At 41.9% G+C, this 21,515-nt stretch overlaps 2 protein-coding genes across 5 annotated transcripts in view; one reads left to right on the forward strand and one right to left on the reverse strand.

Annotated features, from left to right (window-relative positions):
• Nucleotides 1-599: 599 nt before the first annotated feature.
• On the forward strand, nt 600-20,574 carry agpat4 (1-acylglycerol-3-phosphate O-acyltransferase 4 (lysophosphatidic acid acyltransferase, delta)). Of its 3 annotated transcripts, none has more exons than XM_023993607.2 (9): nt 1,420-1,508; nt 7,317-7,494; nt 14,172-14,341; nt 14,557-14,718; nt 15,066-15,219; nt 17,100-17,202; nt 17,421-17,496; nt 18,826-19,024; nt 19,539-20,574. In XM_023993607.2, exons 2-9 carry the CDS (start codon nt 7,317-7,319, stop codon nt 19,619-19,621), a joined length of 1,125 nt encoding a protein of 374 aa, XP_023849375.1. In that variant the 5' UTR covers nt 1,420-1,508; the 3' UTR covers nt 19,622-20,574. The 3 variants fall into 3 exon arrangements, with proteins under 3 accessions (XP_023849376.1, XP_023849375.1, XP_070301080.1); XM_070444979.1 differs by having other exon boundaries at nt 1,431-1,508; nt 7,259-7,494; XM_023993608.3 differs by lacking the exon at nt 7,317-7,494 and having other exon boundaries at nt 600-1,508.
• The window catches only part of map3k4 (mitogen-activated protein kinase kinase kinase 4), a 101,023-nt gene continuing 99,715 nt past the window's right edge, over nt 20,208-21,515 (reverse strand). For both annotated transcript variants that reach the window (XM_070444978.1, XM_023993605.3), the window contains one exon: nt 20,208-21,457. In XM_070444978.1, coding sequence (XP_070301079.1) covers nt 21,437-21,457 — 21 coding nt within the window. In that variant the 3' untranslated portion in view covers nt 20,208-21,436. The remainder of the gene's footprint in view (nt 21,458-21,515) is intronic.

Below are 21,515 nucleotides of genomic sequence, written 5' to 3' on the forward strand. Positions count from 1 at the left end.
CCCTGGAATGACACCTGGACTTGCCCTGCCCAATCTCACCTGGCTCCCATCTACCTGCCCATTACTTTATAGTCCATAATTAACCTATGCGGCTCTGTATCCATTGTCTTACTTACTACCGCAACAACTTGTGTCAATTATTTGCCCATAAGGCTCTGGTCAAATGTAGTGCATTAGTTGTGAGGAATAAGGTGCCATTTGAAAGGTATTCTGCCTGTTGAGCCACACCCTGCCTTTTGGAAATAATTTCTCCATCTCATTCCAGTTAATCAAATGAAGATGAGATGCTGTGACTATAATTGATGTAGTAAATTACTTTTCCTGTCAATGACTTTATAAATGTCCTTTATTGTGTACGTGTGTCCCTTTTGAAGGTTTAATAAAACCTTCATTCAGCCAAGAAATCAATATTTTCATTGATGTAATATTCAACAGACTGAAGAGTCATGTACCAATGAGATGAATTTGTTGTATTGCAGTTGTGTGTGGTGTTGTTGCCATTCAGCATCATCTGGCCTTGGTACCGTATAACGTATAACTGACAAAATACTTCAGCCATAGCAAATCATTGACGAGAGAAGTCACAGTTCCTATTTGCGCTAATCTTTATTTGACTTGCTGTAATACGGAGACACAGACTGTATAAAAGCATACATTCAAGAAGCTATGGTCAGATGGAGAAGTAGAGAAAGAGCCAGTAGGGGCAGCAACAGGCAGGTAGAGGGGAGCCAGGTGGGCCAGGCCCATCCAGGTGTCAGACCAGGGTGTCCTCAGTTGCAGTCTAAGTGCTTCAGACCCTCCAGAAGGGTTAGTTAGAGCATGGCTAAGATCATAGGGGTAGATGATAATCAATAGTGTTGCTGTGGACACTGGATAATCTAACACACACCTGTTAAACCTCGCTGTGATACTGTAGACCTACTTATGTTACTTTTCTGAGTCAATTCAGGTAGCATTCAATGTCCTGTGTTTGTGTTAACCATGGCAGCCAGCATTTCAAAGAAACAATTTATTTCAGTGTCTAGTTGAGAAAATTAAGGAGTCTATTGATTCAGTCCTTGTTTCGTTTTCACTTATTGTTACCTGGTAAATAACCAAGAACCATGGAAACCAGCTGAACCCAATAATTGAGGTAGCCTAGTAAATGATACGCCCCTCTGGTATGTTCAATTGGGAACTGTCTGGGAGTCGTTTCCCTGTTTACTACTCAAATATATTTGACTTAATATGTCTATAACGAAATGAACTGCAATACACTGGTCTGAAATATATTAGCATAACTAGGCTACACAGAACAAAAGCGGACCCATTGTAAATTGAGAGTCTTTTTTAGTATTAAAACGTATCCCAGTGCAACATGCCCAGCTCTAACCACTGGGGCGTGGCTTACGGAGCACTCTTTGAAATGAGCGCTCGTAACGCCGTGTTCCAACTGATCGAGTTATCTCACCACACCGGCAGTGTCTGGGCCGCGTTATCGCCACAAAAGAACCAAAGCCTGGGGCAAGGTAGGTAACACACTTTTATTCATGTAATCTAAACGTATGTTTTTTTCACACTGTCTTATTATTAGGTTACTCCTGTATTTTCTTATTTTTTGTATACTACAACTAGTATACATATAGTTCCTTGGTAAGAATATTGATTATAAATTTAAACCTAGTTTGTTAGATTTCAATCAATGAAAAAAGCTTTGTGATTTTGAACTATATTAACTTAGTGTTATCATAACCAAAAATAACTTGTTGGGGAGACTCAAATTATGTTGGCTATAGTTTGAAATCATATTTTTTCTAAATCATTTTGCTCTTATGTAATGCCTTTCATTGAGCACTTCAGATAGAAACCAAGTGCTATTTGGAATAAGAAGATGTCATGTGATGCATTTGCTTAGAATGAGAATGAAAAACGATTTTCCTCTCCCGTCCTGATACTTCCTCAAAAGCATAGGTGAGGTTTGACAACAGCATTCCCCTGAGGTAAATTCCTCCATACTAGATTGTATTGTATTGTGGTGCAGTCAGGTAGGGCCAGCCAGGCCAGTCAGCTCTTGGTACACTGTAGTAGTTCCCATGGTGTAACCTAGCAGGGTGTGTCATCAGCATGGTATAATTATCAGATAGCCAGTCAGACAATGTGTACCTGCCAGCACAGTTGTCTGCCTAGAGTTGTGCCCAGTCCTGTTGGGAAGTTGGCTGATGGAAGACAGTTAGATAAGATTAGAGTTGTTCCACCTCAAACAGCACAAGAAATAGGATTTCAACACCCACTATCTCAGATAGCTCTGACGTCGTTTCTGTAGTTACTAACAGGTACGATTAGCATTTCTGAAACATTGTTTTGTTGAAATATAATTTGATCTCTGAGAGATGAATCTATTTGATTGCACCCAAATTGGTCATTTTAATTTATAGGATTCAGATAATATTCAATAAATATAGTACTCAACATCCCATTTGAACCAAACTTCTTCCTACCAATGAGTAAGACATGAGGAATAAATAAAAAATGGTCAAAATGGTCCACCCACGGACCACCCACATCCCATGCCAATCCCACCCCAACAACCAGTATACAGTATCAGTTCTCTATGTTTAATAAGTAGTATGAAGCTGTAGCTTTGAGTGTTGATTCTCCATACTATGTAATGTATTCGATGTGTATCGGCTGGTGTTTCTTTCTCTCCCCTCTTCAGATGAATTACTAATTGAAGTCGCTTGCATTATTTACCATAGAGTTGTGTGAAAATACCAGGTTTTGAACACTAGAACAAATCAAATTCTATTTGATACATATAGGCCTGTGACCTCACAATGGCTGATGCGCACGCAAAGCTCCATATCTCCAAGCTCCATATCTCCAAGCTCCATATCTCCAAGCTCCATATCTCCAAGCTCCATATCTCCATATCTCCAAGCTCCATATCTCCAAGCTCCATATCTCCAAGCTCCATATCTCCAAGCTCCATATCTCCAAGCTCCATATCGCCAAGCTCCATATCAAATATCTTGGTTGTAAAATAGTTGCTATTGAGCTGAATATTGAGAGTTGAGAAATACAAATGATATCTAATAGAAAGCCGAGACCCTCCTGTCTAAGACCTGTTTTAAAAAAACTAACAAACCATACAGGATATATACAAAAACAATAAACAACTTACCATAGCATGCTAGCAGATACCCATAGACTTCCAGTCATTGTGCTAATGCTAGTTAGAATTGGCTCAAGAAACTACCTCTAACTTGCTTCTTTTTTTTTTTTTTTACAACAAACAAAAAAGATACATGGACAAAAAACATGAACAACTTAACATGACATACATTTCCACAAACATTAATGACATCACACTTGCTCAGACCCACATGTTCCCACTGTATCCACACCCAATGTTTCTAATAGTTCTAAGACTCTTCCCCATATGATTTCAAAATGTGTCATGTTGTTTTTGTCTGAAGAAAGATTATTATTAGATTCAATATTTAAATAATAGAGAATATGATTATTCTATTCTCTTAAGTTTGGAGTATCATTTGGCTTCCAGTATTTAAGTAATAGCTTCTTCAATATAAGTGTTGAAAACAATATTGTCCAACCCTTTGTGTATCTCACTGCACCCCCATTAGCCATGTCTTGAAATATGCAGATAGACGGATTAAAAGTACATTTACATTGTAAAAAGACAGTTTTCTAACTCTGCCCATGACTTTTGGACTTTATAGCACTCCCAGAAGGCATGAATTATTGAGTCATTAATAGTTTTACACTTAAGATATGACTCTGCCGTTTTGCTGTAGACTTTGGGATTGTTGTCTCTTGTATATTACATTCTATACATTTGTTTATACTGGATTAAGAGTACATTTTTGTTAACTGTAATTTTGTGCCAATATCAGTTCCAAAGCTGTGTTTTTCGCGCATTTGCATTTTGAAATGTTATAGCCTACAACCAGAACACATTTTTCTCTTGAGTGCATGGAGGGCGAGGAGAGTGGCTCACTTATTCCAGCAGCAGGCTCCAGTAAGGGCACAGGGGCAGGGCAGTCTCTTTGATTACAGGAATCAGCAGGACAACGCACTTTACTATTTGACCAAATCATGGTTTTAGGATCAATAGGAACTTTTAAGTGAGGTAACAATTTAAAATATGCTCTTTCTACATTTATAGGCACCATTTCCATGTTTTAATATACATGATCTTAGCTGTCTAACTGATGACAGACATGGAGCAGGTCTCTTTGCTGATGTCGCGTTTGACTTTGAATGTGAGTTTGCGTGACCTCAGCTCATCAGAAAACCAGGCCGGCCCATCTTGATAGGGGGCAGGTCGTTGCCCACTGATCAGCCAAAGGCTGTAACAGAGAAATTTGTATAACAGAGAAATTGCACAATTACATTGTTTTTATAATGAGCTTCCGGCCATGTCACCTTTTTTCATTCTTTTACTTTTAGATAAAATCATATTTTTTGTGTGTCAATTTCAAGCAGCCCACCCAACAAAAAAATGGTCCAGCCCATCAGGCATTTGCCAGAATTGCCAGATGGCAAATCTGCCACTGGACCTTTATGGATTGTGGTGACAGGCCTACATGTCTCCTTTTAGATCAGTACAGTCTTTCTTTAGTAGACCTCAATGACTTCTATTCAGCCAAGATGGAGGAAGGGAGAGAGATCAAGAAGTGGAATAAAAGGAGCTTTATTTTTTAACAGACAGCTCTTTGGAGGGCAGTGAGCGCTTCACTGTGTCAGTCAGGGTCAGGATAACACAACTCTGCCAACTGTTGTGGAGCGAGGATGGGGTGACCTTTGCCCCATTAACCATCCAGTGACTAGCTTTTGTAATTCACTTTCTGAAATATTGAACTTCAACTATTTGAAGTGGCCAGTGAGACTAAATACTGTGAATAAAATAACATTTGAACTTACTCAACCGGTTGTCTGGGTGGTTGGTTCTCCTACCTCTGGGAATTTGAGACAACATATCCACAGGTAGGCCTAAGTATTATTAAACAGACTTTTCAAAACTCTGGTAGTGCATTCAGATTTCTGTCACCTGAAGCATGTGCACAGGATGTAAATACATGCAAGCTATGCATGCATAGTAGTTGAGCAAGGGTGATCTATACTGATGACTGGAAGTTACACTATCTCATTGATGTGTATCCTTGAGACTTGTCTGTTCAACCTGGCATTTATTATTATTCTGTACGTAAATCCGAAACACTCCATTTAGTATGATATGTTAAGTTTTGTGGGGTATGTATTTAGTTGTGGATGTCCATCACCACTTTTGTTTGCTAGGCTAGGGGTTAGGGTTAAGTTTAGGAGTTAGGTTAAATGGTAACGTCAGCTTGACAAAGGAGCTGATCGTGGACTACAGGAAACAGAGGGCTGAGCATGCCCCCATTCACATTGAGGTAGTAGAGACGGTTGAGAGATTGAAGTTCCAGGGTGTCTACATCACCTATTTTATTAATTTTTATTTAACCTTTATTTAACTAGGCAAGTCAGTTAAGAACAAATTCTTATTTACAATGACGGCCAAGCCCTAATCCGGACAACGCTGGGCCAATTGTACGCCGCCCAATCACGGCTGGTTGTGATACAGCCTGGAATCGAACCAGGTCTGTAGTGACGCCTCTAGCACTGAGATGCAGTGCCTTAGACCGTTGCACCACTCGGGAGGCCACTAAATATCACAATGCCCCAGGGCAGTGATTAGGGACACTACCTTGTGTAGGGTGCCGTCTTTTGGATGGGACGTTAAACGGGTGTCCTGACTCTGAGGTCATTAAAGATCCCGTGGCACTTATCGTAAGAGTAGGGGTGTTAACCCCGGTGTCCTGGCTAAATTCCCAATCTGGCCCTCAAACCATCACGGTCACCTAATATTCCCCAGTTTACGATTGGCTCATTCATCCCCCTCCTCTCCCCTGTAACTATTCCCCAGGTCGTTGCTGTAAATGAGAACGTGTTCTCAGTCAACTTACCTGGTAAAATAACCAATAAATTAAATTAAAATAAAAGCCCTATCATGGTCCAAACACACCAACAGTCGTGAAGAGGGCATAACAACGCCTCTTCTCCCTCAGGAGGCTGAAACAAAAAGATTTGGCATGGGCCCTCAGATCCTCAAAATGTTCTACAGCTGCACCATTGAGAGCATCTTGACTGTCTGCACCATCGCTTGGTATGGCAACTGCTCGGCATCCGGCCGCAAGGTACTACAGAGGGGAGTAGTGCGTACGGCCCACTACATCACTGGGGCTGAGCTCCCAGTGATGGGAGCACGCATCAGCAACCACAGCTAATGAAGTCACTGAAACCCTTAACAAAGAGTTGCAGTCTGTTTTGGAATGGGTGGCCAGTAATAAACTGGTCCTGAACATCTCTAAAACTAAGAGCATTGTATTTGGTACAAATCATTTCCAAAGTTCAAGACCTCATTTGAATCTGGTAATGAATGGTGTGGCTATTGAACAAGTTGAGGAGACTAAATTACTTGGCGTTACCTTAGATTGTAAACTGTCATGGTCAAAACATATAGATTCAATGGTTGTAAAGATGAGAGGTCTGTCCGTAATAAAGAGATGCTCTGCTTTTTTGACACCACACTCCACAAAGCAAGTTCTGCAGGTTCTAGTTTTGTCTTATCTTGATTATTGTCCAATCGTGTGGTCGAGTGCTGCAAGGAAAGACCTAGTTAAGCTGCAGCTGGCCCAGAACAGAGAGACTGACTGCATCACTTCTTCTTTTTATAAGAAACATTAATGTGTGGAAAATGTCAAATTGTTTTCATAGTCAACATACACACAGCTCTGACACACACACACTTACCCCACCAGACATGCCACCAGGTGTCTGTTCACAGTCCCCAAATCCAGAACAAATTCAAGAAAGCGTACAGTATTATATAGAGCCATTATTGCATGGAACTCAGTTCCATCTCATTGCTCAAGTGAACTGCAAACCTGGTTTCAAAAAACAGATAAAGCAACACCTCGCGGCACGCCTCTCCCCTGTTCGATCTAGGTAGTTTGTGTGTATGTATTGATATGTAGGCTACGTGTGCCTTGTAAAATAATGCTGTTCTTTCCTTTAGCTGTTCTTGTCTATTAATGTTCTATATTATGTCATGTTTCGTGTGGAACCCAGGAAGAGTAGCTGCTGCTTTTGCAACAGATAATGGGGATCCTAATAAAATACCAAATACCTCCCCTCTCCTCTTCCCTCCCTGCTCCCCTCCCCTGAATGCATTCAGGTGTACAACTGACTAGGTATCCCCCTTTCCTCTTCCTTTCCCCACTCCTCTCCTCTAGATGGGTCTGATACAGTGGTTGAAGGGCCAGTTCTTGTGTCATCTGGTCATCTGCTATGGGTTCTTTGTCAGCGGTCTCCTGATCAACCTATTACAGATCTGCACTCTGCCCCTCTGGCCAATCAACAAGCAGCTGGCCAGGAGGATCAACTGTAAACTGGGATACTCCCTCACCAGCCGTGAGTAGGATCTATTCTACTGTTCTTTACTTCACTGCAGGCCTTCTCTTGGCCTGAAATACAAACCGAATATCGCTCTCTTTCCCTATTGTTTCACTTCACTGATTTAAAGGGGCAATCTCAGGCTCAGACACGAGGTATGTGGCAGGAACCCCAGACAATCACAGATTATAAAGGGAAAGCCAGCCACGTTAGACACTGACGTCTCCCGGACAAACTAAACACCTTTGCCCTCTTCGAGGAAACAACGGAGCTGCGGAAGTGGGCCACCACCGCTAACGAGGACAGTGAGCTCTCGTTCTCCGTGGCCGACGTGAGTAAGACATTTAAGCGTGTTAAACATTGCAAGGCTGCCGGCCCAGACGGCATCCCAAGCCGCGTCCTCAGAGCATGTGCAGACCAGCTGTCTGGATTGTTTACGGACATATTCAATATCTTCCTATCCCAGTCTGTCGTCCCCACTTGCTTCAATATGTCCACCATTGTTCCTATACTCAAGAGAGCGAAAGTAACTGAACTAAATGACTATCGCTCAGTGGCACTCACTTCTGTCATCATGAAGTGTTTTGACAGGCTAGTCACCTCCACCTTATCCGGCACCCTAGACCACACTACAATTTATAATTTGCATACCGCCCCAACAGATCCACAGATGTACACTGCCCTATCCCATCTGGATAAGAGGAATACCTACGTATGTAAGAAAGCTGTTCATCGACTTCAGCTCAGCCTTCAACACCATAGTGCCCTCCTAGCTCATCATTAAGCTCGAGGCCCTGGATCTGAACCCCAGCTTGTGCAACTGGGTCCTGGACTTCCTGACCGACAAAAACACACTGTTCCTCAACACGTGGGTCCCACAAGGGTACGTGCTCAGCACCCTTCTGTACACCCTGTTAATCCATGACTGCATGGCCATGCACATCTCCAACTCCATCATCAAGTTTGCTGACGAAACAACAGTGGTAGGTCTGATTACCAACAACAACAAGACCGCCTACAGGGAGGAGGTGAGGGCCCTGGCGGAGTGGTGCCAGGAAAATAACCTCTCCCTTAACGTCAACAAAATGAAGGAGCTGATCGTTGACTTCAGCAGGCAGCAGAGGGAGCACGCCCCCATCCACATTGACGGGGAGAGGGTGGAATGCTTCAAGTTCCTCTGTGTGCACGTCACTGACAACCTGAAATGGTGCATCCACACAGACAGTGTGGTGAGAAGGCGCAAAAGCGCCTCTTCAACCTCAGCAGGGTGAAGAAATTTGGAGTCTGAAAAGTCAGCTTCTATCTCCAGGCCATCAGACTGTAAAATAGTCACCTCTAGCCGACCCCTGCCCAGTACCCTGCCCTCAACTTAGTCACTGTTCCTAGCTGGCTACCACCCAATACAATACCCTGCACCTTAGAGACTGCTGCCCTATGTAGTCATTGAACACTGATCACTTTAATAACTGGGTGGTATGAGCCATGAATTCTGATACCACAGGTATGACAAAACGTTTAGTTTTGCTGCTCGAATTACGTTGGTAACCAGTTTCTGTTTTGATGTCTTCACTATTATTGCAGACTGATGAGAGAAAAATAAATTACCTGGACTGATGCATTACACACAGACTTATACACAAAGCCCACAGACCGCAATACCCTGCTATGTGCGAATAGTATGCATCCCCTTCCCCTCAAGAATGGTCTACCATATAGCCAGTTATTCAGGGTTAAACAAATCTGTGGCCACCAGTCAGATTTTGACAGCAATGCTAAAAAAATGACAGATGAAAATATCTCAAAAACCAAGAGAGGAATTACTAAACTCAACCAAAGAAGAAAAACAACGCAACCGTCTTTTGCACTAAGTACACCAAGGGGTTCGGAGAAAATGAACGCAATCCTGAAAAAGCACTGGCATATTCTGCAATCAGACAAAAAAATTGCACTCCTCTTCAAGGATCCCCACTGGTGGTCTATAGGTGTGGTTGCTATATTGGAGATAGCTTGGTGAGATCTGACCTGCCCCTGAGCCCACTCAGACACTCAAATCAAATCAAACTTTATTTGTTACATCTTCCGAATACAACAAGTGTAGACCTTACTGTGAAATGCTTACTTACAAGCCCTTAACAAAAAGTGCAGTTCAAGAAGAGTTAAGAAAATATTTACCAAATAAACTAAAGTAACACAATAATAAAAAGTAACACAATAACAACAATAACGAGGCTATATACCGAGTTAGTGTGCGGGGATACAGGTTAGAGATAATTTGTACATGTAGGTTGGAGTGAAGTGACTATGCATAGATAATAAACAACAAGTAGCAGGGGTCAATGTAATAGTCCGGTGGCCATTTTATTATTTGCAGAATTATGGCTTGGGGGTAGAAGCTGTTATGGAGCCTTTTAGTCTTAGGCTTGGCGCTCCGGTACAGCTTGCCATGCGGTAGCAGAGAAAACAGTCTATGACTTGGGTGACTGGAGTCGCTGACAATTTTATGGGCTTTCCTCTGACACCACCTATTATATAGGTCCTGGATTGCAGGAAGCTTGGCCCCACTGATATACTGGGCCATATGCACTACCCTCTATAGCACCTTACTGTCAGATGCCGAGCAGTTGCCATACCAGGTGGTGATGCAACCGGTCAGGATGCTATAGAACATAGAATAGCTCTGGAAGCTATATAACTTTTGCCAAATCTTTTCAGTCTCCTGAGGGGGGGGAAAAGGTTTTGTTGTGCCCTCTTTGCGACTGTCTTGGTGTGTTTGGACCATGATAGATCGTTGGTGACGTGGACACCACGGAACTTGAAACCTTCGACCTGCTCCACTACAGCTTCGTTGATGTTTCCTGTAGTCCCCAATCAGCTCCTTTGTCTTGCTCACGTTGAGGGAGAGGTTGTTGTCCTGGCACCAAACTGTCAGTTCTCTGACCTCCTTATAGGCTGTCTCATCGTTGTCGGTGATTAGGCCTACCACTGTTAAGCAAACATCATTAAGCAAACTTAATGATGGTGTTGGAGTCGTGTTTGGCCACGCAGTCGTGGGTGAACAGGGAGTACAGGAGGGGATTACATACACACCCCTGTGGGGCCCCAGTGTTGAGGATCAGCGTGGTAGACGTGTTGTTGCCTACCCTCACTACCTGGGGGTGGCCCATCAGGAAGTTCAGGATCCAGTTGCAGAGGGAGGTGTTCAGTCCCATGGTCCTTAGCTTAGTGATGAGCTTTGTGGGCACTATGGTATTGAACACTGAGCTGTAGTCAATGAACAGCATTCTCACATAGGTGTTCCTTTTGTCCAGGTGGGAAAGGCTAGTGTGGAGTGCGATTGCATCATCTGTGGATCTGTTGGGGCGGTATGCGAAGTGGGTCTAGGGTATCCGGGAGGATGCTGTTGATGTGAGCCCTGACCAGCCTTTCAAAGTACTTCATGGCTACCGACGTCAGTGCTATGGGGCGGTAATCATTGAGGCAGGTTACCTTCGCTTCCTTGGGCACAGGGACTATGGTGGTCTGCTTGAAACATGTAGGTATTACATACTCAGTCAGGGAGAGTTTGAAAATGTCAGTGAAGACACTTGCCAGTTGATCTACGCATACTTTGAGTACACATCCTGTAATCCATTTGGCCCCACGGCTTTGTGAATGTTGACCTGTTTAAAGTCTTGCTCACATTGGCTACCAAGAGCATTATCACACAGTCATCCAGAACAGCTGGTGCTCTCGTGCATGCTTCAGTGTTGCTTGGCTCAAGCGAGCATAAAAGGCATTTAGCTAGTCTGGTAGGCTCGCATCACTGGGCAGCTCGCAACTGGCTTTCCCTTTGTAGTCCGTAATAGTTTTCAAGCCCTGCCACATCCGACGAGCATCAGAGCCGGTGTAGTAGGATTCAATCTTAATCCTGTATTGATGCTTTGCTTGTTTGATGGTTCATCTGAGGGCATAGCAGGATTTCTTATAGGCGTCCGGATTAGTGTCCCGCTCCTTGAAAGCGGCAGCTCTAGCCTTTAGCTCGATGCGGATGTTGCCTGTAATCCATGGCTTCTGGTTGGGATATCTACGTACGGTCACAGTGGGGATGATGTCGTCGATGCAGTTATTGATGAGGCCGATGACTGAGGTGATATACTCCTCAATGCCATCGAATGAATCCCGGAACATATTCCAGTCTGTGCTAGCAAAACAGTCCTGTAGCGTAGCATTCGCGTCATCTGACCACTTCAGTATTGAGCGAGTCACTAGTACTTCCTGCTTTAGTTTTTGCTTGTAAGCAGGAATCAGGAGGATAGAATTATGGTCAGATTTGCCAAATGGAGGGCAGGGGAGAGCTTTGTATGCATCTCTGTGTGTGGAGTAAAGGTGGTTTTTCTCTGGTTGCATGTGACATGCTGGTAACATTTTTGTAAAACTTATTTAAGTTTGCCTGCATTAAAGTCCCCGGCCACTAAGAGCGCCGCTTCTGGGTCAGCATTTTCTTGTTTGCTTATGGCCTTACAGAGTTGGTTGAGTGCGGTCTTATTGCAAGCATCGGTCTGTGGTGGTAAATAGACGGCTACGAATAATATAGATGAGAACTCTCTTGGTAGATAGTGTGGTCTACAGCTACAGTACTCTACCTCAGGCGAGCAATACATTGAGACTTCTTTAATATTAGACATTGCGCACCAGCTGTTATTGACAAAAAGACACACACCCCCACCCCTTGTCTTACCAGATGTAGCTTCTCTGTTCTGCAGGTGCATTGAAAATCCCTCTAGCTCTATATTATCCGTGTCGTCGTTTAGCCACGACTCTGTGAAACATAAGATATTACAGTTCTTAATGTCCCGTTGGTAGGATAATCGTAATTGTGGTCATCCATTTTATTTTCCAACGATTGCATGTTATCAAGTAGAATTGATGGCAGTGGGAGTTTACTCGCTCGCCTACGGATTCTCAAAAGGCAGCCTGATCTGTGTCCTCTGTGTCCTCTTTTCCTTCATCTTTTCTTCACGCAAATGACGGGGATCTGGGCCTGTTCCCGGGAGAGCAGTCTCTCTTTCTCATCGGACTCGTTAAAGGAAAAAGCTTCTTCCAGTTAGTAGTGAGTAATCCCAGTTCTGATGTCCAGAAGTTATTTTTGGCCATAAGAGACGGTAGCAGCAACATTATGTACAAAATAAGTAAAAAAAAAAAAAACGTTACAAACAACGCAAAAAAACAAATAAAATAGCACTTGGTTATGGGCATGTAAAACGTCAGCCATCCTCTTCGGCGCCATCTTACTCTTGACACCCATTCCAAATGGGAACTACAAATGTGGCTCATGCGCACAGTGCAATAGCACTATAAAAACATCCTTCTTCAGACACCCACATACAGGTCGAAAAATCCCTGTAAGGGGTATCATCACATGCAAGACTAAGGGAAAATCTATCTCATCACCTGTTCATGTGAGGAAGCCTACGTAGGACAAACAAAAATACAATTAAAACAGAGCATAGTTGGACACCGCAGCTCAATCAGGTGTGAGAACATTGACTATCCAGTAGCAGCTCACTTTGTTGAAGCTAACCATCCTATCTCCTCCCTCAAATACACAGGCATTGAGCATGTTGTTCTACCAAGGAGAGGAGGTAACATTGAGATCCTACTACTACAAAGGGAGGCTTACTGAATATCCTGTCTAAAAACATTTACCCCTATTTGTAGAATATTCACTGATCTCAGGCCACAATTATCTCTTTGAATAAGTCTTATAAATGGTTATATTCTTTCTACAGCTTATCAGCATACTCCCAAAATGTTCCCCCAGTTGATGATGCTTATTATGCATTATGGTTGAATCAAAAGATTACATCTAACATTTTCTTTTATGAAATAGGAAACTTAAATATAAAATGTGAAACTGAATTAAACAATAATGTATGTTGATGCTAATATTATCTACAGAAATTAAATTGTGTCATATGGTAACACTAGCCTAATATATTCAATATGACAAACTATTTTTTTTTAACAGTTTCACTCAATTCATTCTAATTCCGTTAATTATGACACCCCTCACTATTGTCACTAGTTGTCTACACAATCTGGTTCAAGCATTCATGACATTACCCTGAAGAAGGGACAGTGATGTGGAAACATTAGTGATTTACCTAATAAATTACTGGGAGTTTATATATTGCGTGTGCAACTCTCTTTATTTATTTGTATAGCTTGGAGCTATACATTTTGTTACACCTGCAAAATATGTGTACGCCACCAATACAATCTGCAGTTCAAACAAAAACAAAGTGGCCACCCCGCCATTGTTTTGGTAAAAAGCTGAGGGATGGCAGTTCATGACCATCCGTGAAATCAAAATTTTAGTTTCAACCATCTTTTGAGGATATACAGTGTTTGTTTCCAATTGCATTGTTTACAAACAACAGAGTAAAAAAAGCATATATTTTGGTGGGGATCGACAGTTGAACTAAGCTCGAGGTATTTCTAAGTTATATTCTTCAAGAATCAATGGGTATATATCACCCATTTAAAAGTCAAAAAAAGTATGTACCAATTGCAGATTGCCCCTTTAAGTGCACTGATGCTGCAGGAGGGCTATGCTCTCTCTAACATTGTGCAATAACTGAAATGCAAAGTTTCTGTACCTGCTGACAGTGGTATATTATTACACTTTTCTCTGTTATGCTATGCGTATTCCCCAGAGTCTGTGGCTCTCTTAGAGTGGTGGTCTGGCACTGAAGTCACGCTCTACACAGACCCAGAGAACTACCGACTCTACGGTAAAGAGAATGCCATCGTCGTCCTCAACCACAACTTTGAAATAGACTTTCTGTGTGGCTGGACCTTCTGTGACCGATTCGGGGTACTTGGGGTAAGAGAACAGGGCGCTTTCTCTATTAATCGATCTCAGATTCCTTGCATTCTCTCTCCTTGCCTCCTTCTCTCCTTGGACCTTCTCCTCCAATACTGTTGAGAAGGAGGTGAGGAAGGTGGGAAGCAAGGAATTGCTTGAGAAAAGACCCAGATTTTCTGAAGTTCTTTGATGCCCTCTGTACTCAAACACATTAACAATCTTTCCCTTTCCAGGCCTCCAAATGTTTAGCCAAGAAAGAGTTGTCGTACCTGCCTGTGATTGGCTGGATGTGGTACTTCCTGGAGATGGTGTTTATTAAGAGGAAGTGGGAGGAGGATAAGAGGAACTTTGTCCAGAGTCTTCAGAACCTACGGGATTACCCTGAGAACTTCTGGGTGAGCCATCAATCAACCAATCAACTAGTAAAGTAATTAATCAATCAGTCAATCAGTAATGACACTTAATAGTCCAAAGTTGATTAAGACATGTATAGTTCATGAGAGGATGTGACGTCTTTTTAAATTCCTTATTCCAGCTTTCTTCACAACTAACATGAGTATGCAGTTTGGTTGTTCATCTAAAAGATTGCATTGATTGACACAATCAATAGTATGTCACGAGTCTAGGAGGGATAACAATGTGAGAATATAATGATACTCACCTTGTAAACATGAGCATGCAGGTTCGTTGGTAAATCTAAACACAGTTTTGATGCTACAGCGAATCTCTAATTGTGTGCCAGTTCTTGCTCCACTGTGAGGGAACACGCTTCACAGAGGAGAAGCATCGGGTCAGTATGGAGGTGGCAGAGAAGAAAAGCCTGCCCAAACTCAAACACCACCTCCTGCCCAGGACCAAGGGTTTCTGGGTTGCCGTCCAGAACCTCAGGGGGACAGGTGCGGAACCCTGTAGAGCTCCAGAATGACCAAACGCTACACGTCAGACTCATGAGCAGGGTTGAGGAGTGACTAATTACATGTAATCTGATTACATAAAAACTGTAATCTGTTAGGGTTCTAACAAAAATATTGTAATCAGATACTTTAAAAAAAAAACGTACTTCTTGGATTACTTTTAAATTCCGAAAGGATGTTTGTGAAAAAATGAATTGACAACTTTCTGTTTTCTCAATAATATTCAATTCAGCATTTAAAAAAGGTGCAAGTTTAAGTTTGTTCCACCTGAGTGAGTCTGACCACAAGTCAGAGACCACTATGATGACACACCAAAAGCATTTGATGGATCCTTTTTGTCTTCTTTGAATGCCTCGTAAGGGGAAAGTAGTCCAAAAGTAACTGAAAGTAATCAGATTGTTACTGATTGTAATTTTGAACAGGTAACTAGTATCTGTAATGGATTAAATTTAGAAAGTAACCTACCCAACACTACAGAGGAGTATTAGGGCCAAGTGAAGAGGAAAAATAAATAAGTGATGGGTGGTGGTACTGGTTTGCACAGATAGTATTTTAAAAACTTTAAATACTTTCGTTTAAATTTAATATACGTTTAAATACATTTTCGGGAATATTCAAAATACAATTTTGTAAATAAAGTGGCAATATTTTAAATAGAAAGGAGCAATATTTTGAGAATAAAGGGGCAATATTTCAAGAATAAAGTCGTAGTTGTATTTGGTTATTAACTGCATGCCTTCCTGGCTCCCTGTTGCTGTGCGCACCACCGTTGAAATGCCTGAGATGACTGGTGAAACTATACTTTAGAATTGCCTTTAGTAACAAGGAAATCCTTGCTCTTTTAGAACATAATAACCACATTATTATAAATATTAGGACCTGGAAGAGGTTGTGCCACGGTGGCGTGCACAGCAACATGGAGCAAGGCAGACATGCAGTTAACCAAATCCCCTACCATAATCTCCCACTATAATCTACTACTATAATCCCCTACTGTAATCCCCCACTATAATCCCCTACTATAATCCCCTACTATAATCTACTACTGTAATCCCCCCACTATAACCCCCCACTTATAACCCCCCACTATAACCCCCCACTATACCCCCCACTGTAACCCCCCACTGTAACCCTACCCCCACTGTAACCCCCCACTGACCCCCACTGTAATCCCCTACTGTAATCCCCTACTGTAATCCACTACTATAATCCCCTACTATAATCTACTACTGTAATCCCCCACTATAATCTACTACTGTAATCCCCCACTAATCTACTACTATAATCTTGAAATATAACTGCAATATTATTCTCAAAATGTCAACTTTATTAAAAAAAATATTGGCTTTATTCTTTAAATATTGCCACTTTATTCTCTAATTATCGCCACTTTATTCTCGAAATATTGCTACTTATTTGAAGAACTATCCGTGCAATTACCACCACAAGCTATTTTTTTCTCTCTTCACTTGGCCCTAATATGGGAGCGGCAGGTAGTCCTCCGGTTAAGAGAATTGGGCCAGTAACCGAAAGGTCGCTGGTTTGAGTCCCAGAGCCAGCAAGGTGTGAACATCTGATGTTCTGCCCTCGAACAAGGCAGTTAACCCTCAGCAACAGCTGCTCCCTGGGTGCCGATGATGTGGACATTGATTAAGGTAGCCCCCCGCACCTCTCTGATTCAGAGGGGTTAGGTTAAATGCGGATAACACATTTCGGTTGAATGCATTCAGTTGTGCAACAGACTAGGTTAATACTCTTCCGTACAACCCTGCTCATGAGTGAATATCTAAGTATTATTTTTTAATATTTTGGATGAAGACCGGTGCCATTCAACTTTTTGTTTTTCTCTGTTACCCCTTTAGTTGCTGCGGTGTACTGTTGTACATTAAATTTCAGAAACAACGAAACTCCAACCTTGTTGGGGGTTCTCAATGGGGAAAAGTATCATCCAGATTTATATGTAAGGTATGGATAATATGAATTAATTTTAAACCTGCATTTTCTATCGCAAGTTGGGCAAGTGCTATGAGTGGGACCTGGAAGAGCCAATGGTTAGAGGCACAACTCACTGATCTCAAGGCCCATATATTGTCTTATTAGACTGTTTTGTTTGTACTGGACCATAAAGTTATTTTGAATTGGACAGCTAAAAGAAATGTTTCCTTCTACATTTCTGTCTCTAGGAGAATCCCACTGGAGTCCATACCAGAGGATGAGGCCGAGTGTTCTGCCTGGCTTCATAAACTCTACCAGGAAAAGGTGTTCTTATTGGGGAGAGGGATTACAATTCACTATGGGACAAATTTACTAACTAAGTATTTGTACAAGGTGCAGTTTGCATCTATTTGTTCATTAAGGGATACAACACAAAGGACAAGTTAAACTCTCTTAATTTATACTTTATCTTCATGTCAGTACCTACTCTTCACCCTTAAATTATAACTTTGTTTTGTCGCCAATGTTTAATTCAAACATTACACCAAACACTTTCTTCGATCACTTGCACAATCCGACCCATATATACAGTACATTAACTGATGTAAAATGGCCCTTTGGCCCCTGTTAGATTCATTTTGATTTGATATATTTGATTATTATAGTGTCATGCGTCTTTAACGATGCCCAGCCCAAATGGATAAGATTAGATGGTGCTTTGTCTGTTATTCACAGACCTGTACTACGTACAGACATTCTCAGTCCTGTTGAGGAGTTAGCAGTTGGAACTGAGTGAGTTTCCAATAGTACAGTACATTGTACAGGGAATTGTTACCTGTTTACACAGGCAGCTCAATTATGATCTTTTGCCCAATTATGGGCGAATGATCTGATCTGATTTGTCAAAAGACCAATAATTGGACAAAAGATCAGAATTGGTCTGACTTTGTAAACGCAGCTATAGTCCTATTCACAGTACTCATGCATTGAACAGGTTGCCACTGAAGTTGTCTGCATTGAATGCTTGTGATCATTCTACAAGAACAAGAAGTTCCTATTAAACAAGACTATTGGAACTAAGACAGTTTATGTCCTGGTTCTAGTGTGAGTAGGTAGTCAACCTTTATGGATAGTGGTGACAGGCCTACATGTCTCCTTTTAGATCAGTACAGTATTTCCTTTGTAGACCTCAAAGACTTCTATTCATCCAGGAAGGAGGGAGAGAGATGAAGTGGAATGAAAGGGGAGCTTTATTTTTGAGCAGCCAGATCTTTGGAGGACAGTAAGCGCCAAGGACAAAGCTAAAACTCTCTTCATTTACAATATCTTAATGTCCATACCTACTCTTAACGTTGTTCTGTCCCCAATGTTTAATTCACAAACATTGCACCAAACACTTTCATGAATCTGACCCATTTGTACAGTAACTGATGTAAAATTGCCCTGGTTAGATGAAATTAGATAGTACCTCATACTTAATTGCACTGTGTTAAGAGATCCACTACAAAAATACATGATATAGACAAGATCAGAGACATACAGTTCATAAAAAACACCCCTCCCTTCCCACTTTTTTATGGTCATGGCTGTGAAGCCAGTTGTCTATGCTCCTGTTTGTAAGATAATTGATGTGGTCATGTATCGTTGTTCCAGGACAAGTTCCAGGAGGACTACAGCCAGACAGGGTGTTTCCCAGGCCCCAAAGTTACCCCGCCATGCAGACCCTGGGCCCTGATCAACTGGCTGGGCTGGACCTGCCTTCTTCTATACCCCCTCTGCCTCCTCCTGGTCCAGCTGGTCAACTCTGGGTCTATTCTCAGCATCCTGGCCACAGTTGCTTTCTGCGCTGCAGGTGTGTGTCATTGATATATTTGATCAACTAGTGGCCCCCGAGCCAAATGTGTTGCAAAAGTCACCAACCAGGATAACTTTGGCGATAAGGGTCTCGATTCAATCTGTGCCGCGGGAGATCTGCATTGTAGTGCGATTGACATTTAAAGGTAATTTACGGTTGAACCATCATATGTAGTGTTTACCTTGAATGCAGTCACATTGCCTTTAACTTGCACTACAATAGATGTTCCGCGCTACGGATTGAATTGATCCCAAGGTGTACTTATTTGTACCTTCTCCCTAAACTTAGCCATTATTAACCATCTAATCTTTGAAAGGCAGCAACCAAGTCTGATACTGATCAAGAGCTTGGAAAGTAGTAAATTATATTTTATGCCTTGTCATGAGCATGTCTAACTGCATTGGTACTAGCCCTTATCTCACTAATAATTCCATTGACAAACATCTACTGGATGCTGTAACATGACCCTCAGCATACAGTATGTTCAAGTCGCTTTCCTTTCTATTCTCAGTGTCAGTCGGTGGGCGCTGGATGATTGGACAGACTGAGGTTAAGAGAAGCTCCAGCTATGGGGTCCCACTGAACAACAAATGAGGGGATGACCTTTAAAACTTCAACCAAGTTCAATTTACAATTGCAAGATTGATTTCTTGCTAGCACCAGAGCGTCACTCACATTACTAATCTGATAACTACAGCACAGTTCACCTCAAACAGTTAAATTAATTCCAAGAAATACTTGGTAACTGGTCAGGGATAGCATTGAAGTAAATTCAAACAGGGTTGACTGGTGCTTAAGTCTTGAGGGCACACCTGTCTGCTAATGGCAGTCTAATGTGACGTCTTCATCTTGCCGATACATGGGAATGTACTGAACCTATACAAAGCACAGATACGTGCAGGGCATGCATCCAGCATCTTTGTTGTTCAAGATGTGTGACTAAAATTGGCACTGTTGTGACTTTGTTAAATGCACTTTTATTAGTTGTGATTTGATATGTGAATGGACAATGTTTATTTGCATGCATCACATTTTTTCTGTAATAAAGACCAAAGAATGAAAGCTGTAAAAAACACCAGAGATCACTTTAGATTGATGTGCAATCCCTTCTATTTTAAAGATCCTGTTTCAACATTACTATGCCATGTTTGATGAATCTAACTTTAGGTCATGACACACATTTCTTAAAAAAAGATTTATTAATATTGTTTGTACATAGCAAACACAAAGAGCAGCAGAGGACCAGAATGTATGTGTGTGTGTTCAGCAGCAGGGAGTGAGCGTGCAACTTTGTCTTCTCTCATTGGTTGGATATGCGCCAGCTGTCCAACAGACCATCAATCCATGCCTGAAACCTATAGAACCCCGCCCACATCCCCTGCACCCAAATGGCACACTCTTCCTTATATAGTGCACTAATATTGACCAGGACCATAAAAGTAGTGCACTATATAGAGAATAGGGTGCCATTTGGGATGCACAATAGGCTTAAGCCCCACATGTTACCAATGGAATCCTCTCCTTAGCAAGGCAAAAAAATATATATTTTAAAACAAATCCCCTAAAATAAATTGTTTCTTTCCTTCCTGGACTCCCCACAGTCTTTGAGTTAATTTGCATGTTTGCGTGGAAATAGTTTCTTACAGATGCAGCATCCCCTGCTTCTGTGCAATGAGGAAAGGCAAGACAATATCTGCCTGGACCAAACCTGGGGCAAGTTCAGAAGGGCACAACATTGTAGAACAAACATGCCTCGACATTTCTAGCTGCAATGTTCCACAACGTTTGTCTACTGAACGAGACCCAGATATCGATCTAAGATCGCTTAACTGTCCCTTACTTGTCCCCTAGTACATTCACTGAAAGGGGGAACAGTTAAAAAAAAAAAGTGACATAGCGTTGTTATTTTTCCCCCATTTCTTTAAAATGTCTTCCCTGATCTTCACCAGTGAGAACAAGATGTGGCTATTTTTATTACTCAAGCTTTACAATATTGTTTATACAAGGAAGGATCCAATGAACCAATCCTATTATTATAGTATGTACAATGCAATACATTCCCCTCTATCCCCTTCCAGAAAATGCAAGACCTGTCACTCGACTACAGGGTCATGTTCATTAGGACACAACGTAGCCCCAAAAAAATTCTAAGACAAAACTAAAACAAGCTGTTCTAATTGAACAGGTGGCTAATGAACACGACCCAGGTGATCCATCTTAAATGATGTCATAAGAGTTCCTCAGTTTAGCTCCATGTGCCTGCAGTTATCACTTCCTGTTTCCTATGTTCACAAGTCCCTCTTGTGTCCAAAGCCCCTCTATCTGGCTGTGTCCAGTCTCTGGCCAACATCATGTACAGTAGTGCTATAGTTTGTAAACGTGACAGCCACAGGGTTCGTTCCCCCTCACTCACTCTTCATCTGTGCAAACCTAGGAATGAAAGACAACAGAAATGAGCTGTAGCTTAGTCTTCACATGTGATCTCCAA

This window comes from Salvelinus sp. IW2-2015, linkage group LG8 (assembly GCF_002910315.2).
Source record: "Salvelinus sp. IW2-2015 linkage group LG8, ASM291031v2, whole genome shotgun sequence".
Classification (NCBI taxonomy): domain Eukaryota; kingdom Metazoa; phylum Chordata; class Actinopteri; order Salmoniformes; family Salmonidae; genus Salvelinus; species Salvelinus sp. IW2-2015.